The sequence below is a fragment of the Hemiscyllium ocellatum genome, chromosome 22, assembly GCF_020745735.1.
Source record: "Hemiscyllium ocellatum isolate sHemOce1 chromosome 22, sHemOce1.pat.X.cur, whole genome shotgun sequence".
Taxonomy (NCBI): domain Eukaryota; kingdom Metazoa; phylum Chordata; class Chondrichthyes; order Orectolobiformes; family Hemiscylliidae; genus Hemiscyllium; species Hemiscyllium ocellatum.
The window spans coordinates 25,131,063-25,154,541 of NC_083422.1; the positions used below are offsets into that span (position 1 = coordinate 25,131,063).

The 23,479-nt window shown below is 38.8% G+C and overlaps 1 protein-coding gene across 3 annotated transcripts in view; it reads right to left on the minus strand.

Annotated features, from left to right (window-relative positions):
- Positions 1 to 17,466: 17,466 nt before the first annotated feature.
- Positions 17,467 to 23,479, minus strand: part of ppp2r2d (protein phosphatase 2, regulatory subunit B, delta) — a 64,756-nt gene continuing 58,743 nt past the window's right edge. Inside the window, exons 10-11 of one of the 3 annotated variants that reach the window (XM_060841951.1) lie at positions 21,903 to 21,994; positions 17,467 to 20,317 (exon numbers count right to left, since the gene is read on the minus strand). In XM_060841951.1, the coding sequence (XP_060697934.1) occupies positions 20,038 to 20,317; positions 21,903 to 21,994 (372 nt within the window). In that variant the 3' untranslated portion in view covers positions 17,467 to 20,037. The remainder of the gene's footprint in view (positions 20,318 to 21,902; positions 21,995 to 23,479) is intronic. The other 2 variants (XM_060841950.1, XM_060841948.1) reach the window with 2 other exon arrangements.

Sequence of the window (23,479 nt, forward strand, 5' to 3'; positions counted from 1 at the left end):
GGAACTATGATAATTAGCTCTTCAATATTTTCAGCCAGCAGAGCAGTGCAAAATTCCCTGAACGTTATGGTGTGTCTGATGCATCAGTCATTCATGCCACAACTTCCGACAACTTCTGTGCCTTAATAATGCTTCCCACTGTGAGAAAATCTGAACCTTTCTACAGGCATTCGGTTTGTTCCTTTCCAGGTGATTGTTGTACCTCCAGGTTAATGACCAACAGTCATCACAACAATAAAATAACGGAGTTCCAGTTAATGTTTTTTTTTGTCCCCATGTGGCTTTCTTGTCATGTACTGCAAGTAATCTAACTCTCATTTACTGATTTAGCCAATGTGCTTACTGTGGGCACTTTTCAATCAACTTTGTCAGGCTACTACTTTCACTTCCACTTTTCTGGAGTCTGGTGATTTTTTTGTGAAGTAGGTTCAGCAATTTGTTGCTTCTGATGCAGAAAGCCTATTCGGAGGGAGTATGAATTGGAGAACTGCAACAAAAACATTGTAAACTAGTCTCCATTGCACATGTCTTGAGATCAGCTTATTTGGTAAGAGTGTGAGATTGCTGATGTTCCTCTTTTGCTTTGTTTTAAAGTAATGCATGTTTACATGTGCATTTTAACATCCTCACACCTCGCTTCCTGCAATGACTCCATTCTCCCAGTTTTTCTGTCTCCATTGCAGCTGTTCTGATGATGCCACCTTCCACAAAGTTGCCTCAGAAACATCCTTTCTCCTCAACCAAGAATTCCCCGCAACCGTGGTTGAGAGAGCCCCTACCAGTGTTCTGTCCCATCTCCTGGGTTTCAGCCCTCACCTTTCTGTTCCCTCAGTCCTTACTTATCATCCCATCTCATCAAAGCACCATAGGCCACCATTTTCATCACCTCCAGCAGGATACCATGACCAGACACACAGTCCCCTCTGGGATAGCCTAGTCCAATCTACCTCCACTCTCATACCTCCCCACATTCCCACACAATCACGTAAGGTGGAACACCTGTCCATTAACCTCCTCCCTCCTCACTATCGGAGGTTCTCTCTCACACACACCCCTTCCAGGTGAACCTACATTTCAGTCAACCTCGTCTACTGTATTCACTATTCACAATGTGGTCTCCTCCACATTGAAGAGATGAAACACACACTGAGAGATCACTTTGCAGAACATCTACGTTCTGTCAGCAACAATGACTCTGAACTTCCAGCTGCCTGCTACTTCAACACAGTCCTCTTTTGCCACACCAACATCCCTGCGGCAGGCCTGCTGCAGTGCTCCAGCAGGCCTCAGTGTCAACTTGAAGAAAAGGATCTCATCTTTCACTTGGAGACCCTGCAGCCTCAAGAACTCAACATTGAGGTCAATAAACATGTTCAATAAACTGTTGTGCACAGACAACAAATGTATTAATAGTGACATATTCAAAAGGAGAAAAATCATAGGTAACTATACACTAGTTTTGCCTTAGTTATTGAGAAAGTGTTATGTCTATCATAAAGGATGTAATAGAAGAGCTTTTAGAAATATATAATATAATCAAGAAGAATAAAAATCAGGACATGAAGAAGAAATCATGCCAGACACAGCTATTTGAAGGGAAGTCCAAATTTGAGATGTGGGAGGCTTTCAAAGATAGGTTAAAGATAGTGCAGGATAGGCATGTCCCATTGAAGGAAAGGAAGGGCAAGATTCGCGAACGGTGGATGATAGGAGAAATTGTACGACTAGCCAAGAGGTAAAGGGAAGCGTACATTAGGTCTAGGCAGCTAAGAACAGAACGGGCCCTGGAGGAATATCGGAAGAGTAGGACAAGTCTTTAACAAGGAATCAAGTGGGCTAAAAGGGGTCATGAAATAGTTTTAGTGAGCAGAATTAAAGAAAATCCCAAAAACATTTTATTCTTATATAAGAAGCAAGTGAGTAACTAGAGAAAGGAGTGGTCCGCTATAGGATAACGAAGGAAGGCTGTGTGTCGAACCTGAGCAAATGGGTGAGATTCTGAATGATTACTTTGCATCAGTGTTCACTGAGGAGAGGAACATGATAAATCTTGAGATTAGAGATAGAAGTTTGATTAGTCTGGGTCATGTTGGCATAAGTAGGGAGGATGTGTTGGGTTGGCTAGAGGTTATTAAGGTGGACAAATCCCCAGGACCGGATGGGATCTATCCCAGGTTGCTAAGGAAGGCAAGAGAGGAAATAGTTGGAGCCCTGACAGATATTGTTGTGGCATCCTTAAGTACAGGTGAGGTGCCGGAGGACTGGAGGGTTGCTCATATTGTCGCGTTGTACAAGAAGGTAAGTAGGGATATTCCGGGTAACTACTGACCAGTGAGTCTGATGTTAATGGTGGGAAAGTTGCTGGAGAAGGTACTGAGGGATAGGCAACATGGTTTTGTGCGGGGGAGATCATGCCATACCAACTTAACAGAGTTCTTCGAGGAAGTTGATAGATGAACGAAGGGCTTTGATCTCATATACATGGACTTTAATAAAGCCTTTGATAAGGTTTTCCATGGTAGACTAATGGAGAAAGTGAAGTCACATGGTGTGCAGGGTGTTCTAGCTGGGTGCATAAAGAACTGGTTGAGCAACAGGAGACAGAGAGTAGTAGTTGAAAGGAGTTTCTCGAAATAGAGAAAGGTGACTAGTGGTGTTCCACAGGGGTCAGTATTGAGGCTGTGGCAGTATTGAGGCAGTTGGTTGTAATATACATAAATTATTTGGAAGAGAGCACTGTTGGTATGATCAGCAAGTTTGCAGATGACATGAAGATTGGTGGAGTAGCAGAAAGCATAGGGGACTGACAGAGAATACAGGAGGATATAGATAGACTGGAGAGTTGGGTGGAAAAGTGGCCGGTGGTTTTCAATCCAGACAAATGTGAAGTGATGCATTTAGGCAAGTCTAATTCTAGAGCGAATTATACAATGAACGGAAGAGCCTTGGGAAAAATTGATGGGCAGAGAAATCTGGGAGTGCTGGTCCATTGTACCCTGAAGGTTGCTGCACAGGTGGATAGATTGGTCAAGAAGGCATATAGTATGCTTGCCTTCATTGGACGAGGTATTGAGTATAAGAGCTGGCCATTACCAAAAGGATGTGGATGCTTTGGAGAGGGTGCAGAGAAGGTTTACGAAGATGTTGCCTGGTATGGAAGGAGCTAGCTATGAAGAGAGGTTGAGCAGGTTAGGTTTATTTGATTAGAAAAAAAGGATATTGAGGGGGGACCTGATTGAGGTTTACAAAATCATGAAGGGTATAGACAGGGTGGATAGAAACAAGCTTTTTCCCAGGGTGAAGGATTTAATAATGAGAGGTCATTCTTTCAAGGTGAGAGGTGGAAAGTTTAAGGGGGATACACATGGCAAATACTTCACACGGAGGGTGGTGTGCATTTGGAACGCATTGCCAGCAGAGGTGGTAGAGGAAGGAACAGTAGATTTATTTAAGAAGAATCTGGACAGATGCATGAGTAGATGGGGAGCAGAGGGATACAGATGCTTAGGAATTGACTGATATGTTTAGACAGTACATTTGGATCGGCTCAGGCGAAGGGCCTGTACCTGGGCTGTAAATTTTTCTTTGTTCTATAAATTTATTAGAATTATTTGAAGTAATAAGCAGGCAAGATAGATTTCCAGAAGGCACATGTTAGGAGACTTAATAAAATAAAAGCCCATGCTGTTGGAGGTAGTATCTTAACATGGAGAGAGGATTAACTTTGGATTTAGTTTATTTGGATTTAGTAAAGCCTTGGCGAGGTTCAGTATGGTAGATTAATTAGTAAAGTTAGGTCACATGGGATTCAGGGTGATCGTGCCAATTAGCTTAACCGCAGGAACAGAATGTAATGGGGAGGGTTGCTTTTCAGACTTAAGGCCTGTGACCAGCTGTGTTCCACAGGGATCGGCTCTGGGTCCTCTTTTGTTTGTCATTTATATAAATGATTTGGATGTGAATATAGAACGCATGATTAGTAAGTTTGTTGACAACACCAGAAATTGGTGCCATAGTCGACAGTGAAGAAGATTTTCAACGACTGCAAAAGGATCTTGATCAAATGGGTCATGGGTTGAAAGATGGCAGATGAAGTTCAAACTGGATAAATGTGAGGTATTGCATTTTGGTACAACAAACAAAGGTAGGGCTTTTACAATTAATTGTAGTGCCTTGGGTAGTGTTGTCAAACAGAGGGACCTAGGGGTGCAGGAACATACTTCTTTGAAATTTTCATTACATATAGACAAGGTGATTAAAGAGATACTTGGCACCCTTGCCTTCATTGCTCACTCCTTTGAGTATAGGAGTTGGGATGTTATGTTGAGGTTGTATCGGACATTAGTGCCTCTTCTGGAATACTTTGTCCAGTTCTGGTCACCCAGTTATAGGAAGGATATTATAAAGCTGAAGAGGGTTCAGAAGAGATTTACCAGGATGTTGCTAGGTATGGAAGGTTTGAGTTATAAAGAAAGGCTTATATAAAGAAAGGCTGGGACTCTTTTCACTGAAGCACAGGAGGTGGGGAACCTTAGAAGTTTACAAAATGATGAGAAGTATAAAGAGAGTTGATGGTAGTTGTCTTTTCCCTAAGACTGGGGATTTCAAGACAAGGAAGCACTTTATTAAGGTGAGAGGAAAGAGATTTTAAAAAGACATGAGGAATTTTCTTTTTACACAGGATGGTTTGCATGTGGAATGAACTTCCTGAGGATGTGTTGGATGTGGGTACAATTACAACATTTAAAAGACATTTGGATGGATACGTGAATAGGAAAGGTTTAAATAGATATGGGCCAGGAACAGGCGGGTGGGACTAGTTTAGTTTGTGATTATGTTCAGCATGGACTGGTTGGATGGAAGAGTCAGTTTCTGTGCTGTAACAAGTTTGCTCTCAAGGTTGATATAGGCCTTAAGATGTACAAGGTCATTTCTGCTGACATGGACAGGTAGGTTGTTCACGCTTCATGCCTGCTAAAATAGAGTATTAACTTGTAAAAAGTGTTGCCCAAGTCACGTTTTACAAAACCTTATTAATTTCCACAAAGTAGAGAGAGTTGGGAATGTATTTTTTGCACGGCAACCTGTAACTAGTGGAGTACCACAGGGATCAGTGACCTGGCCATGATTATTTACACTATATATTCCTGATCTGAATGAAGGAAGTGAATGTATTATCACTCAGTTTGCAGATGACACAAATATTGGCAAGTAGCAAAATGGTCCCTCTGCAGAGGGATATAAATAGGTTAACAAGTAGGCAAAAACATGGCAGATTGAACGTAATGTGGGAAAATGTGAGGTTATGCACTTTGGCAGTAAGAGAAGAGGAGCTGAATATTATTTAAATTGAGAAAGAAAAGTGAAAAGCTACAGCACAGACAGATTTGGGAATCCCCATGTAAATCACAAAAGTTGGCATACACATACAGCAGGTAATATGGAAGGTAAATAGACTGCTGGCCTTTATCTCAAAGGGATTGCAGTTTAAGATAGGGAAGTCTTGCTAAAACTAGACAAGGCACAACAAAAAATCCACATCTGAAATACTGTGAACTGTTTTGCCCCCATTATCTCAGGAATTATATAGTAATTTCTGACAGTCACTGAGCATTCACTGAGCCTGGATTTCCATGGTAACATGTTCATGGAAACACCCAGATGTATGCATGCTGGAGCCAGCACATTGATTACTAATGTGGTGGAACCTTCCGATCTTTGATACAGTGTATTGTCACTGACAAACCTGCCTGTTAGTCCAGATATAGTCCATTATATCAACAAGCATAGGTCCTGTTCCGTCTGCAGCTGTGAAGGTACCTGACTTCTGGTGGTGAACTGAGGGCCAGTGGTCTGGACTGATACCTCTTTGATCATCTGTGGAGATGTGACAGTGATATGCTCACCCGATTGTGCTCGAGTATAATCAAGAAAGAGGTACAATGAGATGACAGCCTGTAAGCTGATGGGGGAAGCAGGAGAAAGCCTCTGAGGGATCTGTAGCTTCTTCCTCAGAGGTGGGGGAGGAGCTAATGGAGTGAGCAGTTGGAATTTTTGGAGTAGAGTTGGTATGCATGCTGTTGTTACATGAATAATAAAATCCTGAGTGCCTTAAGAATAAGTTAGCAGTTGTAATAGGAGAGCAGAGTGATAATACACAATGAAGCTTACTGGGTTGCCTGGATGTGAAGTTCACAGCATCTCCACAGGAGCTGTCTGATCTTCTCCAGCCATCTCAAGGATTTTCACCACAGAGTTGAGAACGTGAATGTAGACCACACTGCCAACCATTTTGGTTCTCATTGCTCTATTGTGTGACATTTTCTTCTGCAGAGAGACAAAAGGAGGAATTACGAGTAAAATGAAAATGGATGGAAGAATTATTCGTGGCAGTGTATTAGCAATGTGCCCAACCGATTGAGTGGGAAGCACAGAGATCAGGAAGTACTTTGAGTGGATGAGGAGAACAATTGAGTGAAGGTGCTACAAGCAATAATTGGAGTGAAGACTGTGCACTCCCTTCACCAAATTTAACAGTGACAGAATTAGAATGAATGTGAGGTAGCAGACAGAGATGGTGACACGTACCCTGGTGGAGCAGTCTGTCACTTATGTATTTCCCTTGCTGCATAAATTGGCACCAACCTTGGCTGGGTGTCTCTGGTGTTATGGCCTTCTTTGCTGGTCCCAAGGAAAGACAATGACTCACCTTTCCATCATCTTATCCACTAGCACATCCTGATGCCTCTCTCAGGAGTTGCTGCTGTTGGCAGTGTGCAAAATTGCCTTTCTGGGACAGCTCATAGACAAAACTGATCCAACTGCATGGTAGTAAAAGCAGTCCTGGTTTGAAATGTTTGAAGTGGTGCACAGTTGGGCTCGAACATGGTGCCAGAGGCATAAGCGGCATCAGGTCCCAGCAGTGATGAGCCCCTCCTTCCTCTGCTGCAGCATAATTGGATGGGAAGTGAACATAGAACCTGAAAGCAGCTTTAATGAGGTGAGGAACAAAATATTGTGTGTGAAAAGCCACCTTGGGCCAATGTGGCAAACTCTCTATGTAACTCCCCAAAAACAATACAGCCAGAAAATCAGAAAATTCAACACCATGTTTATAGGTGCGCAGGAAAGGCAGTAAAATGGTAGAGAGGGAAGATAACCTGAATAATAAAGATGAAATTGTATCAATGACAACATAGATTATGTAATTTGAGTTAAACAGACAGCAGCTTCCAGAAGCCGGAGTCATACAGTGACATGATTATCAATGTGCATGATGTTTCCTAGTGGCTGTGTGTTTACAGGAAAAATGCCCACATGTATCTGTTGCCTACTGAGGCCTCAGCTATTGTTTGTATGTATTAATGACTTCGAATTTGGGATTCAAAAGCCAAATATTGAAATTTGTTGGTAGTACAAACACAGCTGGCATTGAAGTAGTTTTGAAAAATGTCATAAAATTACAAAACGCTATTAAGTAAATGAATTTCAACACACGCAAACTTAAAACCATCCATTTGAGACTTAAAGTGAATTGAACAGAATGATTCACTATCTAAATGGTGAAAAGCTAGAAAAATGGAGGTCCGGAGAGACTTCGGGTCCCAAGTACATAAATTATTAACATAGGATACAAGGAAACAATTTTTGGTCTTAGAGTAATCAAGAATTACTAGACAGGATTGTTTGAAAATTACAGTGAGATTTCAGGAGCAAAATATGAAAGAACTTCAACATTTAAAGGAGAGCCAAATTTTGGAACTCCTTTCTTTTCTTCCTAGAGCAACTGTTAATAATGTATAAACCAGAGATTGACAAATCTTTGTTAACCGAAGTGATTTAAAAAGGGATTAATTGATAAAAGGAATTTGACCACAGGTGGGTCATGATCTTAATCAATTGTAGGATAGATGTGAGGGGCTGGTTTTGTTCATAGGCCTTCTAGTAATAAGACTTTAAACAAAGACATTTTACTATTAGCAAGATCTTTACAAATCCTATTCAATCCCCATGGGAGACTGGTTAGCAATGTTAGATCTCATGGAATACAGGGAGAACTAGCCATTTGGATACAGAACTGGCTCAAAGGTAGAAGACAAAGGGTGGTGGTGGAGGGTTGCTTTTCAGACTGGAGGCCTGTGACCAGTGGAGTACCACAAGGATCGGTGCTGGGTCCTCTACTTTTTGTCATTTACATAAATGATTTGGATGTGAGCATTAGAGGTTGGTTAGTAAGTTTTCAGATGACACCAAAATTGGAGGTGTAGTGGACACTCAGATTACAACAGGATCTTGATTAGATGGGCTAATGGGCTGAGAAGTGGCAGATGGAGTTTAATTCAGATAAATGTGAGGTGCTGCATTTTGGGAAAGCAAATCTTAGCAGGACTTATCATTAAGTGTATAAGGTCCTAGAGAGTGTTGCTGAACAAAGAGACCTTGGAGTGCAGGTTCATGGCTCCTTGAAAGTAGAATCGCAAGTAGATAGGATAGTGTAGACGACATTTGGTATGCTTTCCTTTATTGGTCAGAGTATTGAGTACAGGAGTTCAGAGGTCATGTTGCGGCTGTACAGGACATTTGGTTAGGCCACTGTTGGAATATTGTGTGCAATTCTGGTCTCCTTCCTATCGAAAAGATGTTGTGAAACTTGAAAGGGTTCAGAAAAGATTTACAAGGATGTTGCCAGGGTTGGAGGAGTTGAGCTATAGGGAGAGGCTGATCAGGCTGGGGCTGTTTTCCCTGGAGCGTCAGAGGCTGAGGGGTGACCTTAAAGAAGTTTACAAAATTATGACGGGAATAGATAGGGGAAATAAAAAAAGTATTTTCCCTGGGGTGGAGGGATGGCAGGGATTCCAGAACTAGAGGGCATGGTTTAAGGTGAGAGGGGAAAGATATAAAAGAGACCTGGGGGCAACTTTTTCATGCAGAGAGTGGTATGTGTATGGAATGAGCTGCCAGAGGAAGTAGTGGAGGCTGATACAATTGCAACATTTAAAAGGCATTTGGATGTGTATATGAATAGGAAGGATTTGGAGTAATATGGGCTGGGTACTGCCAGGTTGGACTAGATTGGGTTGGGATATCTGCTCGGCATGGATGGGTTGGACAGAAGGGTCTGTTTCTGTGCTATACATATCTCTATGACTCTGTAATTTTTGTGTTAAAATGCTAGCTCATAGTACTATAGTATAATTAAATCCCAGAAGGAAAACTGGCTTAATAGATCATTTGTATCTGCAGTTAGTGTGTTAGTTAGTCATGGAAATTCATGTCAGGCAGTGGAAATTCTTGTAAACATAATGGAACAAAAGATTTTAGATATAGAAGACAGTTAAGACAGGTCTTAACACAAACATCACAATAGAACTTTACCCTGCTTCTCAACACTATCCATTTCAGCGACTCTATCCTAGAGAAATATCAGTTCTATCTCAACTTTTAAAATCTTTACTTGTGTTTTTTTTCCGCCAGTTTCTTTCTCTTGGATTACCGAGACTGTTTTGTTCCACGTCCATTTGTAATTCTGATGGCCTAACCTTACTCAGTTCTAACATCGTGAAGACTTCTATCCATTCTTTCCTGGCTTGAAAACACTACAAACCAAGAAATCTCTTCTACAGAGATTTCTGGTCCTCCTGGGCTGACTTCTATTAGGAGAAGCTGTTATAAGTTCTCATCTGAATGCTAAGCTCTTCTGAACTGAGAGCCTGAACCATTTGCCCACCCTGGAGTCACTATTTGGCATAATGTGCTTACTCTCAATGTCATAAACTCCACAATATCAATGTTCAAGGCTGATATGGACAGATTACTCATCAGTAAGGGATTACAGGAGTAAAGGCTGGAAAGAGTTGAAGATTTTCAAATCAGCTACAATCTCATTAAATGGAGTAGATTCGATGGGCTGAATGGCCTACTTTTGCTCCTACACCTTATTGATCTGCCAAGCAGTTGACAGAAGTTGTATGTCTTATTAGAAATATTGCATTTAGGTCATTGTCAAAAGGACTTTCTGACCCCCTATTTAAAAAAATATCTTCACTGTACTCACCAAAACCCAGCTGCCTTGATTTAACAAAAAAGTCCAAATTACAGCAATGATAATACCCTTATCACAAGTTAGAAAAATAACTTTCATGGTAGAAATAAGACCCTTACCTGCTAACTTCACCTACCTATAGCCCTTGCAAATTTTCAGTGTCCTCTGCTCAATTTGCTCTACTACTTATATTATCATCTGCAAACCTTGTATTAGTAGTTGTTTCCCTTCATCCACCAAAATAGCATCATTCAACAGCTGTGCAGGAGTCTGCAAGCTGTCAGGAGATCTTAGTGAGTTTTGAGCAGATTTGTAGCTCAGCTTGAGGTTTTGGATGTTGGTTTGCTCGCTGAGCTGGAAGGTTCATTTCCAGACGTTTCGTTACCCTACTAGGTAACATCTTCAGTGGGCCTCAGGCAAAGCAATGCTGAAAAATTCCTGCTTTCTATTTATATGTTTGGTGTGACCTGGCTGTAGGTCACACACCTTTTGAATTATTATGTGGAGATCCCAGCCTCCAATGTATATGTGGTACCTATAGTTGAGCTTGCGGCTGTAAGCATCAGAGCTTCATTAGTGGCATTGCACTCTACTCCTGCCCTTGGAACTACTATGCCTGGGCAGGTAACAATTCCTGGATGTCTGAAAATAATAACATGGAAGAAGGGAAGTTGGCACAAGGCAAGGGAGGATTGGAAAGGGCTCATGGTTGCAACAATTGCCCTTTGATCATCATACCAAAAACAGTAGAATTATGACCTTTGAGGAATTGACAAAAGGATATTGGACAAGGAATAACATAATCCCCAATGTTTGGTGACAACAAATACAACAGGCTTTAACACAATTAATATCGAGATGTTGAGAGCCATCTCTTCTATTAGCCTCCAAAAATCAATGGTTATTTAGCCCCTACAAGTCTGCTCCTTCCCATTCTATTGTATGACACCTTATCCTGAAAGGTGAACAGTGGCAAAACGTGTGATGTTTTGGGTGATGTGCAGCAACAGGAGTGAGAGGGTGACTGCATTGTAATGTGTGAGGTTAAGGCTTCTGGATGTTAGCTGCAAATCTGGAATGCCAGGAACTTCTGCTGGAGGAGCAATTTAGGTTCAGTGTTTGACCAGCATGAGCCTTTGGTGACTTGAGGTTGAAGCCACATTGCCTAATCTTGTCCATCCATACATGATCAATTAGACTTTTTGTGGCACTTCCTCCTGTAAGAGCTTCTTAAAATGAAGCACTTTGGTGAAGCTTTTCTGAGGATTGGAGTCAAACTATGCTGTATTAACCCTTGCAACATTTTATCAAAATCAAAAATGCAAGCTGTCAGTAGACTGTACTTACCAGTTTCAAACCATGTGTCTGTGGCTACCATGGTGAGATTATTCCAGTTGACAGAGTTTATCAGCAATGGCAGTTAGTTAGTCACCCCAACTCCATTGGAGTTGCAAAATTTCTCAGAATCCGTTTCCTTAGGTAAATGTATGTGATAATTCTTGTACACTAAATATCAAAACTAATCAAATGGGCTGACACTGGCCAGTTCATAGCTGATGGACACTTCATTCTTAGCAGCATGAGTCAAGTCTCATGGCTGACCCAGTTGTACAGGGGTGGAGGAGAAAGAGTGGAAGAACAATGTCGATAGATTCCATAGTCTGGGAAGCAAACAAGTATTCCTGTGGCAGCAAATGTAACTCCAAGCAGCTTTGTTGCTTCTCTAGTCTCAAGGTCCAGGATATCAAGCAGCTGTTGCAGAACATCGTTCTGGGTAGGGTGAAAAGCTAGAAACCTTGGCTCACATTGGTACCAACAACTTAAATAGGAAGAGAAAGAAGTTCCTAAAAGCAGCTTTTAAGGAATTAGGAAGGAAATTAACAAGCAGGATCTCAAGAGTACTAATCTTAGGACTACTCAGCGTCATGTTCTCGTGAGCAAAGGACTAAAAAAATAGATCGATTGAACAAATGGCTGGAGGATTGGTGTGGCAGGATGAGCATCAGATTTCTGAAGCAGTAGGGAAGGTTCTGGAGCAGGTGGGACTCCTACTATCTCTCCAGGTGGGACTCCTACTATCTCTCCAGGTTGCTCTTTTAAAGGTGCGGGGCCAATATCAAGTTGCTTTTGCTGATGGACAAGGTTTAAACTAGCTTGTCTGGGGACGGAAACCTGAGTAGTTCAACTTGGAAGGATTAAAGCTCTTAACAGGATCTAGAAAAGTGGCAAGTGAATTTAGAAGGCATGCAAAAGCATTAATAGAGCATGGAACAATCTCAAAAATCAACCTGAATGTATGTCAAATTATTTAGAAGCACAAATCAAGGACATTATCTCATTGTTGTTACAGAACATGGTTGGAAAGTCATCCAGATAGGGAACTGAATATTCAAGGAAACAAGATTTATGGTGGACTTGCAAACCAGAAAGTGAGATGCTGTTGCACTGATAAGAGTTCCCATCAGCAAATATGGAAGGGAGGATTTCAAAAAGGAAGAGCAAAATGTGGAATTTGCTTGGATGGAGCTAAGAATGAGAAAGGGATACCAAATATTAGTAGGAATTGTCTCTAGGCAAAAGGCATGGCAGTGTGGGTATGGTATTAACCAGAGGATTAGAGAAGCATATAACATGGGTAATAAACTTGGGTGATATCTGTCCACATATAGACTGGGTGAGCTTCAAGAACACTAATGCTGTGGATGAGGAGTTTTTTAAAAAGAATATATTAGGGATTATTTTCTAAAGCAGCATATTGAGAAACTAACTAGAGAACATGTTACTTTTGACCTAGTACCATGGCTGATCAATGATCTAATTGTAAAGCAATCTTTACAAATGAATGACCATAATATGACAGAATTTTACATTACACTTGAAAGTGAGGTGCTTCAATTTGAAGCCAGGGTTTTAAATTTGAACAAAGTTAGTTATGAAGGTATAAGGGGTAAACTGGCTTAGATGATTGGAGAAATACATTAAAAGGTAAATGGTATGTAAGAAAAGGATAGTCTTTAAAGATTTACATTAGTTTACAGCAATTATACTTTCCTTTATAGAACAAATTCCTCAAATAGCCAACCAACTGTATCTAACAAAGCATAAATAGTAAATCAAGAGTTTTTAGAACACAAAAAGAGCACCATGAAATAAAAGCAAAAAAAAGTGAGGGATATCCCGACTTTAACAGGGAGACAATGGTCTACTCCATCAGTCATGGAATTGACATGCCTGGGGCTTGGGGTGCAGAGAGAAATAAGGAGTTAAACTGAGGATTAGTGGGAATGTAGGGAAGTCCAAAGATGATGGGGATGACTTGCCTCTTAAACCAGATTGACTTTTCTATTAAACTATATTTTATTTCCACTTAATCATAGTAGTTATGTGTAACAACCTTTACATCGTTTAATAACATTATGTGATAGGAGTTATAATTTAAAGTTGTCTAGCTGCAACATCTGTAGGAATGGAGTTCTAGATTTCTAATACACCTTGTGAAATGTTTCCAGGATTAGCTATAATTTAAGGTAATAACATTTTTCTCTGGACCTTTACCATCATGAGAAACTAAAATGGGCCTCACATGCACTCTAGAAGCAGTAGTTAAAAATCTCAGGTGTGTATAATATTTCTTACAATTCAGCATTTCTGCCACTCCTACAAAAAGACTCCTGTCCGTTACAACATGCAGGTTACTGGAACAATCCATTCATCACACCTCTCAGCTTGCCACGAGCATTCGCTTTTCATTGGAAGCGACAGGCTACAGACTAAGTGTAAATTAAATTGGCTTATTTCTACGTGAAAGTGGCTCATGGTAAGAGTTGCCAATTTTCTATCACTTGAGTCAAAGTATCAGAAATGTGACTTTGCACTGTGTAATTAACTTGTGTAGCCAAGTGAAACACGTCTGTAAACTCACTGACATACTGGCAAAGTTTGCTTTTCTTCAATTGTCTTGAGGGTTATGGTCAAACTGCCAGCTATTGCCTTAAACTAGGAACTTCCTCTTGATGCAGGAGCTATACCAAACTTTGCTTGAAGTAGTGAAATTAAATTATTTTGACATTAAAGGTGAAATAGCTTGTTTCAATGTTTCATATGTATATCATCAGTGAAGAGACAATTTTGACATGAGCAATATTACTCAAATTAAAATTTATCCTAAACAGCTTTTTAAACAAGTAAAAATTTGGGAGTTGATCCTTCTAAAAGTGAATAAATATCAGATAACTTAAATGTAAAACTTTACTGGAAAATGGATGAGAGGCTCAAACTATTACAATGGCATCAAAATCAAGCTTAAGTTTAAAAAAGATTTTAGGTGAATACTCGGAACACTTAGCATGTTGAATTAATGTTAAGCAATGGACAAAAAGAATACTGTGTTACATTAACAAAATCGGAAATGGCTGCAAAAACTCAGGAGGTCTGGCAGCATCTGTGGAGAAAAAGCGGAGTTAAAGTCGAGTCCAGTGACACTTCATCAGAACCTGTTCTGGCTAGTTGTATATGCTAGAGACAGGGGATGGCAGTTTGGTGGGTAAAGGAGTGAGGGGATAGGTGAAGACAGAACCCAGAGAGACAGCACACTTAGTCAAACAAAGTGATGGATGATAGAATGCCAGGGAAGAAGAAAAGCTGGTAATGGGGACCATACTTGGTGAAAATGGGTTGAATGTTCTGAAAACAGCTCATGTGATGACAAGGCCTTCAACGTGGAGGTGGTTAAAGGACATTGACTTCTGCCCAAGAATTAATCAACTCTATATTGAGCCCTGAAGGCTGCAGGGTTCCCAAGAAAATGAGATGCTGTTCTTCCAGCTTGTGCTTAGCCTTCACTGGAGTACTGAGTAGACAAACGTTGGCTAGGGAACACGGTGGTGTATTAAAGTGGCAGATCACTCGGAACAAGGGATCAGTTTTGCAGACAGAACATAGGTTGTTCAGTCTGTGTTTCGTTTCCCTAATGTAGAAGAGACTGCTTTTTCAGATTTCCACAGTTCTTGGTTTTATTTCATTCTGCATTTCATTATGCAAGCCAAAAAACACCATACCTTTTGAACATTTGTTATATTTAAAGCAGACCAAAGAAATATGAATACCATTTTGATTGGCTAATTGAGGAAACATGAGGTTGGTAACAAACTTTTCAAATCAAAATTTGGCTGTTGAACAAAGGCTCAAACATTGCATCGATGATGAGGTAATCCAACAGATTTTACAAAAAATATGTGCGACATATTAGACAAAGTGTATTGAGAAGTGTTCTCAAACAGATCCTGAGCAAGATCCATCCTAAGGTTATATAGGATACACAGCACAGCATGCAGGCCATTCGACCCAATAGTTCATGCTGGCGCTTATGCTCTACTTGAGTTTCATCTAAATCTACAAATCATTACCATCTAATTCCTTTTTCCTCAAAAGCTGGTCTACCTTCCACTCTAATGTGTATTTACACCACCATTCTACAGTTCCGATTTCCATTCTTCCCACACTGCAGACACAATTTTCTTTCCGATTTTTCAATGGGTGATGTATAATGACAGCCTCATGTTGGACTACTTCCCCAAACAGGAAACATTCTTTCTGTATCTACTCTATTGGAACCGTACATAATTTTAAGAAACTCTAGGTCATCTCTCAGTTTATAAATATATACCTAATCATACCGCCCACACGTTACTTGTATTATCCATATGAAATCTTCTTCAGATTCTTTCCAGTGTTTCTCTCCATCATTTTTAATGTATGTTAACCAGAACTGCAGAGTATTCCAAGTACAGTCTGACCAAGATTCAACAAGTTTAATGCTACTTGCTTTTCAATTCTAAACCAAAATAAAGTTTAGCGTTTGATTTACTTACTTTTCCAAATGGCCCAGCCATTTTATAGTGCAACTATTAGTAAAGGATGTATTTGCACTGAGGTTCCTTTGTTCTTCTGCCCCAGCTTAACTCACTCCATTTCAAGTAATCAGCAAAACCTACTGAATCTCACTGGTGTTTGGTTTTTATTTCAGATTTCTGCAATACTTGGCTTTTGTAGTAAGTGACATCCCCATTCTTACCAAAATGCATTCGCATAATTGCATTTGGTGGGCGGCACAGTGGTTAGCACTGCTGCCTCACAGTGCCAGAGACCCGGGTTCAATTCCCGACTCAGGCAACTGACTGTGTGGAGTTTGCACATTTTCCCCGTGTCTGCGTGGGTTTCCTCCGGGTGCTCCGGTTTCCTCCCACAGTCCAAAGATGTGCAGGTCAGGTGAATTGGCCAGGCTAAATTGCCCGTAGTGTTAAGTAAATGGGGTAAATGTAGGGGTATGGTTGTGTTGCGGATCGGTGTGGACTTGTTGGGCCGAAGGGCCTGTTTCCACACTAAGTAATCTAATCCAATTATCGGTGTTGAACTTCATTTGTAACTATAACTTTCATTCTGCAGGTTGACAGAAGCCCTTAGTATTGGCCATCTCCTTCAATTTGGCATCATCTATACATTTAAAAATTGCATTTTTGATTCCAAAATGAACTGTGAATTGCAGTGAACTTGTTTCATATCTCTGACCAATTTGCCACATGGGGCAAGATTGGCCAACACTGATTTACAGCAGAACCTCCAAGTTAAACCAAGGAAATTCAACTTAATTTCTTAGGGTAAAATAATTGAAAGAAGAACTTAGGACATCAGAAAAGGCTCTTTATAAAATATTTGATATGGCCTTCTGGCTGGGGAAGTTCATTCAGGAGAGATGGCAAGGAAGGTTGCTTTTTTTTCCCTGGACATACAAGTTAAGTAGCCTGAATGACTAATTTGGTATAATCCACATTAATTGTAGTACCAATGACCATTACTTTGGCTCCAAAAAGCCCAACATAATATTAGCACTTACACAAAAGTCTACAGTCCTACTTATACCCCAGGAGCAATGACTGACGGCAATAATAAAAATAATAACAATCGGTAAGCACAACAAACAGAAATAAAATGATTAGAAACAAAAAAGAACTCACTTGCTAGATTCAACTGGAGTATGCTATTTGTACTATGTATGAGTCATATAGACGATTAACAGTAATCTTAAAAAGGAATTGGATGAGCATCTCCAAAATGAATATTTGAATTTTGCCATCGCACAAAAATTGCGCAGAGGTCAACAGTATACTAGTTTCCCACTCTTTAGTGTCTGAAAATATTAAATTCATCTGGAAGAAAATTTATTAGCTTAAAAAATGGTTTAGATCATAAATTTGTTTAATACACTAACATTAACTAGACAAGATGTAGAAAATGCTTTCAAAATAAAATGCTTCACAAAAATGAACTAAAATTGTAAAAGTAAATACAAGACTTGAATATAGTTGGAGAGTTAATTACTCTGACATCTGAAACTATGAAATATCTGACATATCAATGAAATAAAGCTTCAAACATTTTTTTTGATTTCAACATAATGAGAGACCGCTACGTATAAAAATCCGGACGCATGAAATAGCTTTTGTTCAGTAAATTATGAGGCCTAAATGAAATTACATGTCGAAGTAACTAGCTCTGGAGGGATAACTACCCAGTCTGTTAATCTTGTAAGCTGAAAGATAACCAAAGCCAGCATGTTTTGATGAAAAAAGTGAAAGAACAGCCTTTTCATCCTATACTAATTTTGCCAATTTTAATTCCACCTTGACAACTTTGAAACTACAAAACTAATTACTCTCACAAATCTTGTGCCATACATTTTTAAAAAGGATCCATGTACACCTTAAAATTTAAACAGATTTTATACAAACAATTAAAATGTATTAAATAATTCTATGTATAAAAATAAAGAAAAACAATAAAAGGCACATGCAAATTACTGCTTTAGCACATTTGAACTTGTTTTGGCACCAGGTCAAACTTAATGCTCAAGTGCTAAAATGAAGCGCATTTTAAATTGAATATGGCATTATAACTCTTTTACATTAGTAATACAATGTTCCTACGTATATTTTCAAAGCATTTTAACATTCAATAAGTTAGAACACATAAGTTGTAATGAAGTATTAAGAATACCCATCCATGGACAGTAAATTCATTGCAACATTGATTCATACAGTTGTCTGTACACTTCATGCAAATAGACACAGGATCCTTTGAAATTATTGCTTTCAATTTTCTTGATTTCAATGACTTGTCAGAGTAGTTTATCATTAACACCCTTACATATTCTTGCATTACAACCTTTGAATGCCTAAACATACTGCTAGCTAATTATTTGGGATTTAATGAAAGTGTTGTACATGATATTGAATAATATTTTGACAGAAATTATAGTAAAATGTAGTTTCAAAAGCTACTTCAACAAAGCTGAAATAAATTAAAACAAGAAATTGTATATCACAAGTACTTTCTCTATTAAAGTTTGAACAGTTTCTGACAGAATACCTTAAGCATGGGGGAATAAAGAAAGAAAATCAAACTTGAAGAGGGGAAGTAACATGCTAGCTGTTCTGAAACTAAAAACATGATGGAAAGAAACAAACCAAAACTATTGTGGGAAATGAAAAGCATGCTCACTTGAATGAATGCCCGCTCAAGTTAATGTTATTGCATAAAATTAAGTGAATTTGCATCCAACTGTATTTACACAACTGGGGGTTGGAGTAGAAATAAAACCAAACTGAAGTGATGCACGAATATAAGAGCCGTTCCATTTTTTTTAAACCAAGACTGATTCTTAAATTTTGTATGAGATGCAGAGGCAGAAGAACAGAGAAATAAACAAGGTGTGATCAAAAGATAAATTAGTGCAGCGGACGCTGGAATGCGGGAAATATTCAGCAGGTCAAGCAGCATTTATTTAATATTTCAGATCAACCACCTTACATCAGAATGGAGGAAAGTTCATTGACTGGAAACATTAATTTGGTCTCTCTATAGCTCATAAATGTAGCATCAGAGTGTACAGTACAACTTTCCATTGCTCTTCTATTGTGGATGTAACATTGGAGATAATAGTTACATATTCTTTGATCTGAAGAGAACAGTCAAATAGGGCATTATCACTATGCAGTAATGAATAATCTGAAATGTATTATGAGATATACGATCACTGCTGATTTTCAGTAATGTCATAGTTTGGAAAAGCGCTCTTCAGATAGTCACTTGCAGGAAGTGTAAGACAACCCATTATCCACTCCACTTCCATTTAAATTGGTTATCTTGATAAACTGAAAAAAATGACTATAAAAATATAATTTATTTTCATAATAATGGAGTTCAGTTTTCAGCTCACTTTTGTGAAATGTTGCAAATTGAATTTCTACCATGCAACATCACTTATTCTGCTGTGCAGAAAAAGTGCATCGTGCACCACTTCATGTTAAAATCAAGTTATTTAAAGTTAGCTTTCCCAGTACACATTGCAAATTGTATCACAAAGCCACAGTACATACCTTCAGATTTAAAAACACTTTTTCATGATTTTTTTTACACCAGGAAGTGGTTATAGATACAGTGTGAGTATATGTTATTAAACAAGAAAAAAAATGACCTCTGACTCTGCTCAAAGCCCACTGAAGTATTCAAACTTAATACACTGGAGTCAAAAAGACAGAGGAGGAATGTTTACAGGCAAATTGAAGCACAGCTCATGTTCAGGAAGGTCAAAAATTACACAGCAAGGACAAACTCTGTGCCTTGTGTTTCACTTCTGGTCTTTTTTTTCATAATGCAAAGCTCAGACTTGATTAAGTAAATTGAAGCGAGCCATATGTGACCAGCACTGTCCACCCAAGTCTCCTTCTGGTGGGTTTCTCACGTTTAGGGAATCTAGGCCATGGAAAGTAATGTCTTGACTGAAGGCAAAAGTGCATCATAAGCACAAATGAACGTGTCAAATCTTCCCTTGTCGCTGCTTTAGACGTACTAATTTTGGAGAACAATATCATTATCTTCAAAGAAAGATTACTAGGTTTACCTGTGCAAAACCTGTCTTGTCCTAAACTAGGCTAATTTTAATTTACTTTGTCCTGGAATATATACAAGTTGTTAGTTGCAGCAACAGCTATGATGTTCTCTTTAGGATGCCAAGCTGTATGCAGAATCTTCTTGTTGAAGTCCAGACTATCGACACTAATTTCATCTTTTCTCCTTTTACCACCTGTACAAACCTTGCGTGGCTTCAAGATGGCACGCGGCTTACTGCTTTCCCTGGATGCTTCAAGTGTGATGTCCCGTTTGGTATTTCTATCAAACATCCGGAAGAAATTGTTGTATGAACCAGTCATGATGGCACTGTTTACAAACAAGAATGCAAATAAGTTCAACATAAATATTCAAAATACAGCATTCAAAAAGAGAGAGATTCAGAACTTCTTACTGACGCAAGGTCAGGCATTATGACAATTATTGATGTCATTATGGAAGGAAATGCCATTATTAACATTGCTACATAATTTTACTGCCAAGTTATGCAGTAAACAGGATTAGTGAACAAAGCCAAAATTTTACTAGAATTGCAATAAGCAACAGTTTGGATACCATTACATGGCATAAGAAGAATTAGCCCATTTTCCTTATGCATTTCTTGATTATAGACTGGAATTCAGTTTCATACTAATGGGGAATTCAGAATTACAGAGCAGTAGCCATGGAAAACCATTAGAACAACAGAATTCATGCAATACTGATTTTTCAATGTTGCATCTGATTATAAACAAATTTATAGCCAAGAGGGAACATTCATATAAATGGGAAAATCTTCTCAAAAGAAGGCAACCTAATATTTTGTCCACATCCAAGAACAAACAAATTGCACCACAGCAATACAAGGAATGGAGCAATTAACTTTAACTCACCAGCAACTCCAAACACAAGTACTAAAATAATTGTGTTTCAGATTAAGACAACAATAATTAGTAACAGAATTATGACACGGGGACAGTTACTAGAAGAAATTGTTAAAAGAGGCCAAAACTAATCTGTCTCTGTGTCATGCTGAGATGTGCAAATCATGGAGATTAGCTGAAAAGGATGCTGTTGATAACTTCTAAAGCTAATTTTCAATAATTTTTGAAAACTGAACTATTGGGAATGGTATGTCATTGCAATATTTCATGATTTAGAGAAGTATAACTGTGAAAGTGTTTTTTTTATTTTTCACTGCAAAACTGAGTCACCGGAGGAAACATGAAGGCATTATCTAAAAAGGAGACGCTGTCTGCACTTCAATAAGGCAGCACCTGTTCAAAACGACAGTACAAGGGAATGGGTCTCTTTATAGAACCATGTCCCTTGGTAATTCGCCTCCATGAATGACACCAAAAATAACAAGAAAGTTTAAAAAATTAGACATAAAGAACACATTTGTTTGGAAAGGAATTTACAAGTTAGAACACAGCTTAGATCTTAAAAATCTCAACATTGCATCAGATTCTTATGCTCCAAATCAGATTTTACTCCATACACAGATGAATGACAAAAGTTTCAAACTAGCTACTAATTTGGAACAAAACAGCTTTTGAGACTAACACCAATATTTCCATTCATTTAGTACCATTTCACATGCCTCAAATATCCCAAATTTCCATAGCAATGGAGGTGAATGTTTGCCAGGTTGGGTAAAGGAAGAATAATGATGAAAGTCAGGAGGGAACTCATTATTCTTCTTTCATAGACAGAATACTCACTGAATGGTTGCACACAGTTAAGTTTAACAATTCATCCAAAGAGCAGAATTTTCTTAGACAACATGAGACCCCAAATGACATTGTACGGATTGTCAACTTAACCTAACTGCTTATGAACTGAGACTTCTATCCATGCAAGATTTCTAAATAATTGACAATGAACAGCAGCACATCAATACGTAACCATTTACCTGTCTGAACCATTCCAGCAGCACTCAAACTTGTCAAAAATGCAATCATTCTCATACAGGGAACAGAGTTTGCTCCGTAGGTACTCATGCACCTGGAAAGTGGGCATCAAAAACAAAGCACAGTCAAAGGAACAGAATTCTAAACAACAAATAGTTTGAATATTGTTGATAAAAAAAATGCCAAAACTTTTTGTTTTGCACTGAAAGCAAATGCTCAAATGTCAAATTTCAAGTGTTCACAACTGTTCATACTACAGATTAAAAAGGGTGTTGATTGGTTGGCAAGTTGACTGACTGGCCAAGGTGTTGTCACTGTTTCCAGTTGTTTGTACTTACTCAACAAGTCAGGCTCCAGAATGAAATGTGGTCTGAGAAATCATTTTCTATTGTTATTTTAGTTAACGTGGTAGCCACTCACTAAAACACAAGAGTCTGCAGAGTTTCTTTAACAGAAGTTTATTATACAGAAGTCAAAAAACCCCCAAAAACCTTAAAACATTCAAATTATGCTTCAATGTAATTCCCAACACCACCTCTTCACAGCAATTCAAATTCAGATAAATTACATCAATGTTAATCCTATAAATTCTTCACTTCAGATAACTTATTTCCCTAACAGCTCCAAAAAAAATCTTTCTAGGAGAAATAATTTACTTGTTTCTAACACTAATTGGGTCTCCCTGAACAGCCATAAAAACTTTGAATTTCGAAGTTTCCTAAAGCCAAAAAACTGAAAACAAGCAAATGGCTTTCAGTGATAACTGGATGCTAAAATCTGAATCAAATAGAAAATCCTGGAGAAATGTAGTAGGCCCATCAGCATCCGTGAAGAAAGAAACAGAGTACGCACTTAAGCATCTGATGACAACTTTTCATGTATAAGAGTCATATCATACTTGTAACATTAACTGATTCTTCCTCCACATTTGCTGCCAGACCTTCTGAGTTTCTTCAGCACTTTTTGTATCTACCTTCAGTATTTAAAGTACTTGTCGTAAACCACTCCCCAGTGTAAACAATTTTCCATTAACATTCCAGCTCTCCAACACAGTGAATTAGTTCAGTGTTCTGGAAGGATTGTTTGACCCAGTTAATGAATTATAAAACATTCTTCACAAAATTAACAAACTACCATATTCCATCATTTTGAAATCCAATATTCAAAACTTTATTAAAAACTGCATGCAATACTCGAAGTGTGGTATAACTATGGCACTGCACAATCACAGTAAGATATCCCTACTTCTGAACTCAATTCCTTTTGCAAAGGTGGCCAACATACCATTTCCCATCCTAATTGCTTGCTTCACCTGTCTGTCAAATTTCATTGATTGGTGCACAAAGGCACCAAAATCCCTTTGTATATGCACATTTTGCAATACATCATTTAAATAATACTTCGTTGTTCACACAGAAGTGTATGAATTCACATTTAACTGCACCGGCCATGCTTTTGCCCACTCAACTGGTCTGAATCACCTTGAATCCTCTTCATGACTCTCAATCCCAACCCACTTTGTCATTAGCAAATGTGGAAATGTTATTTTCACTCTGTCAATCAATCTATATCAATGTAT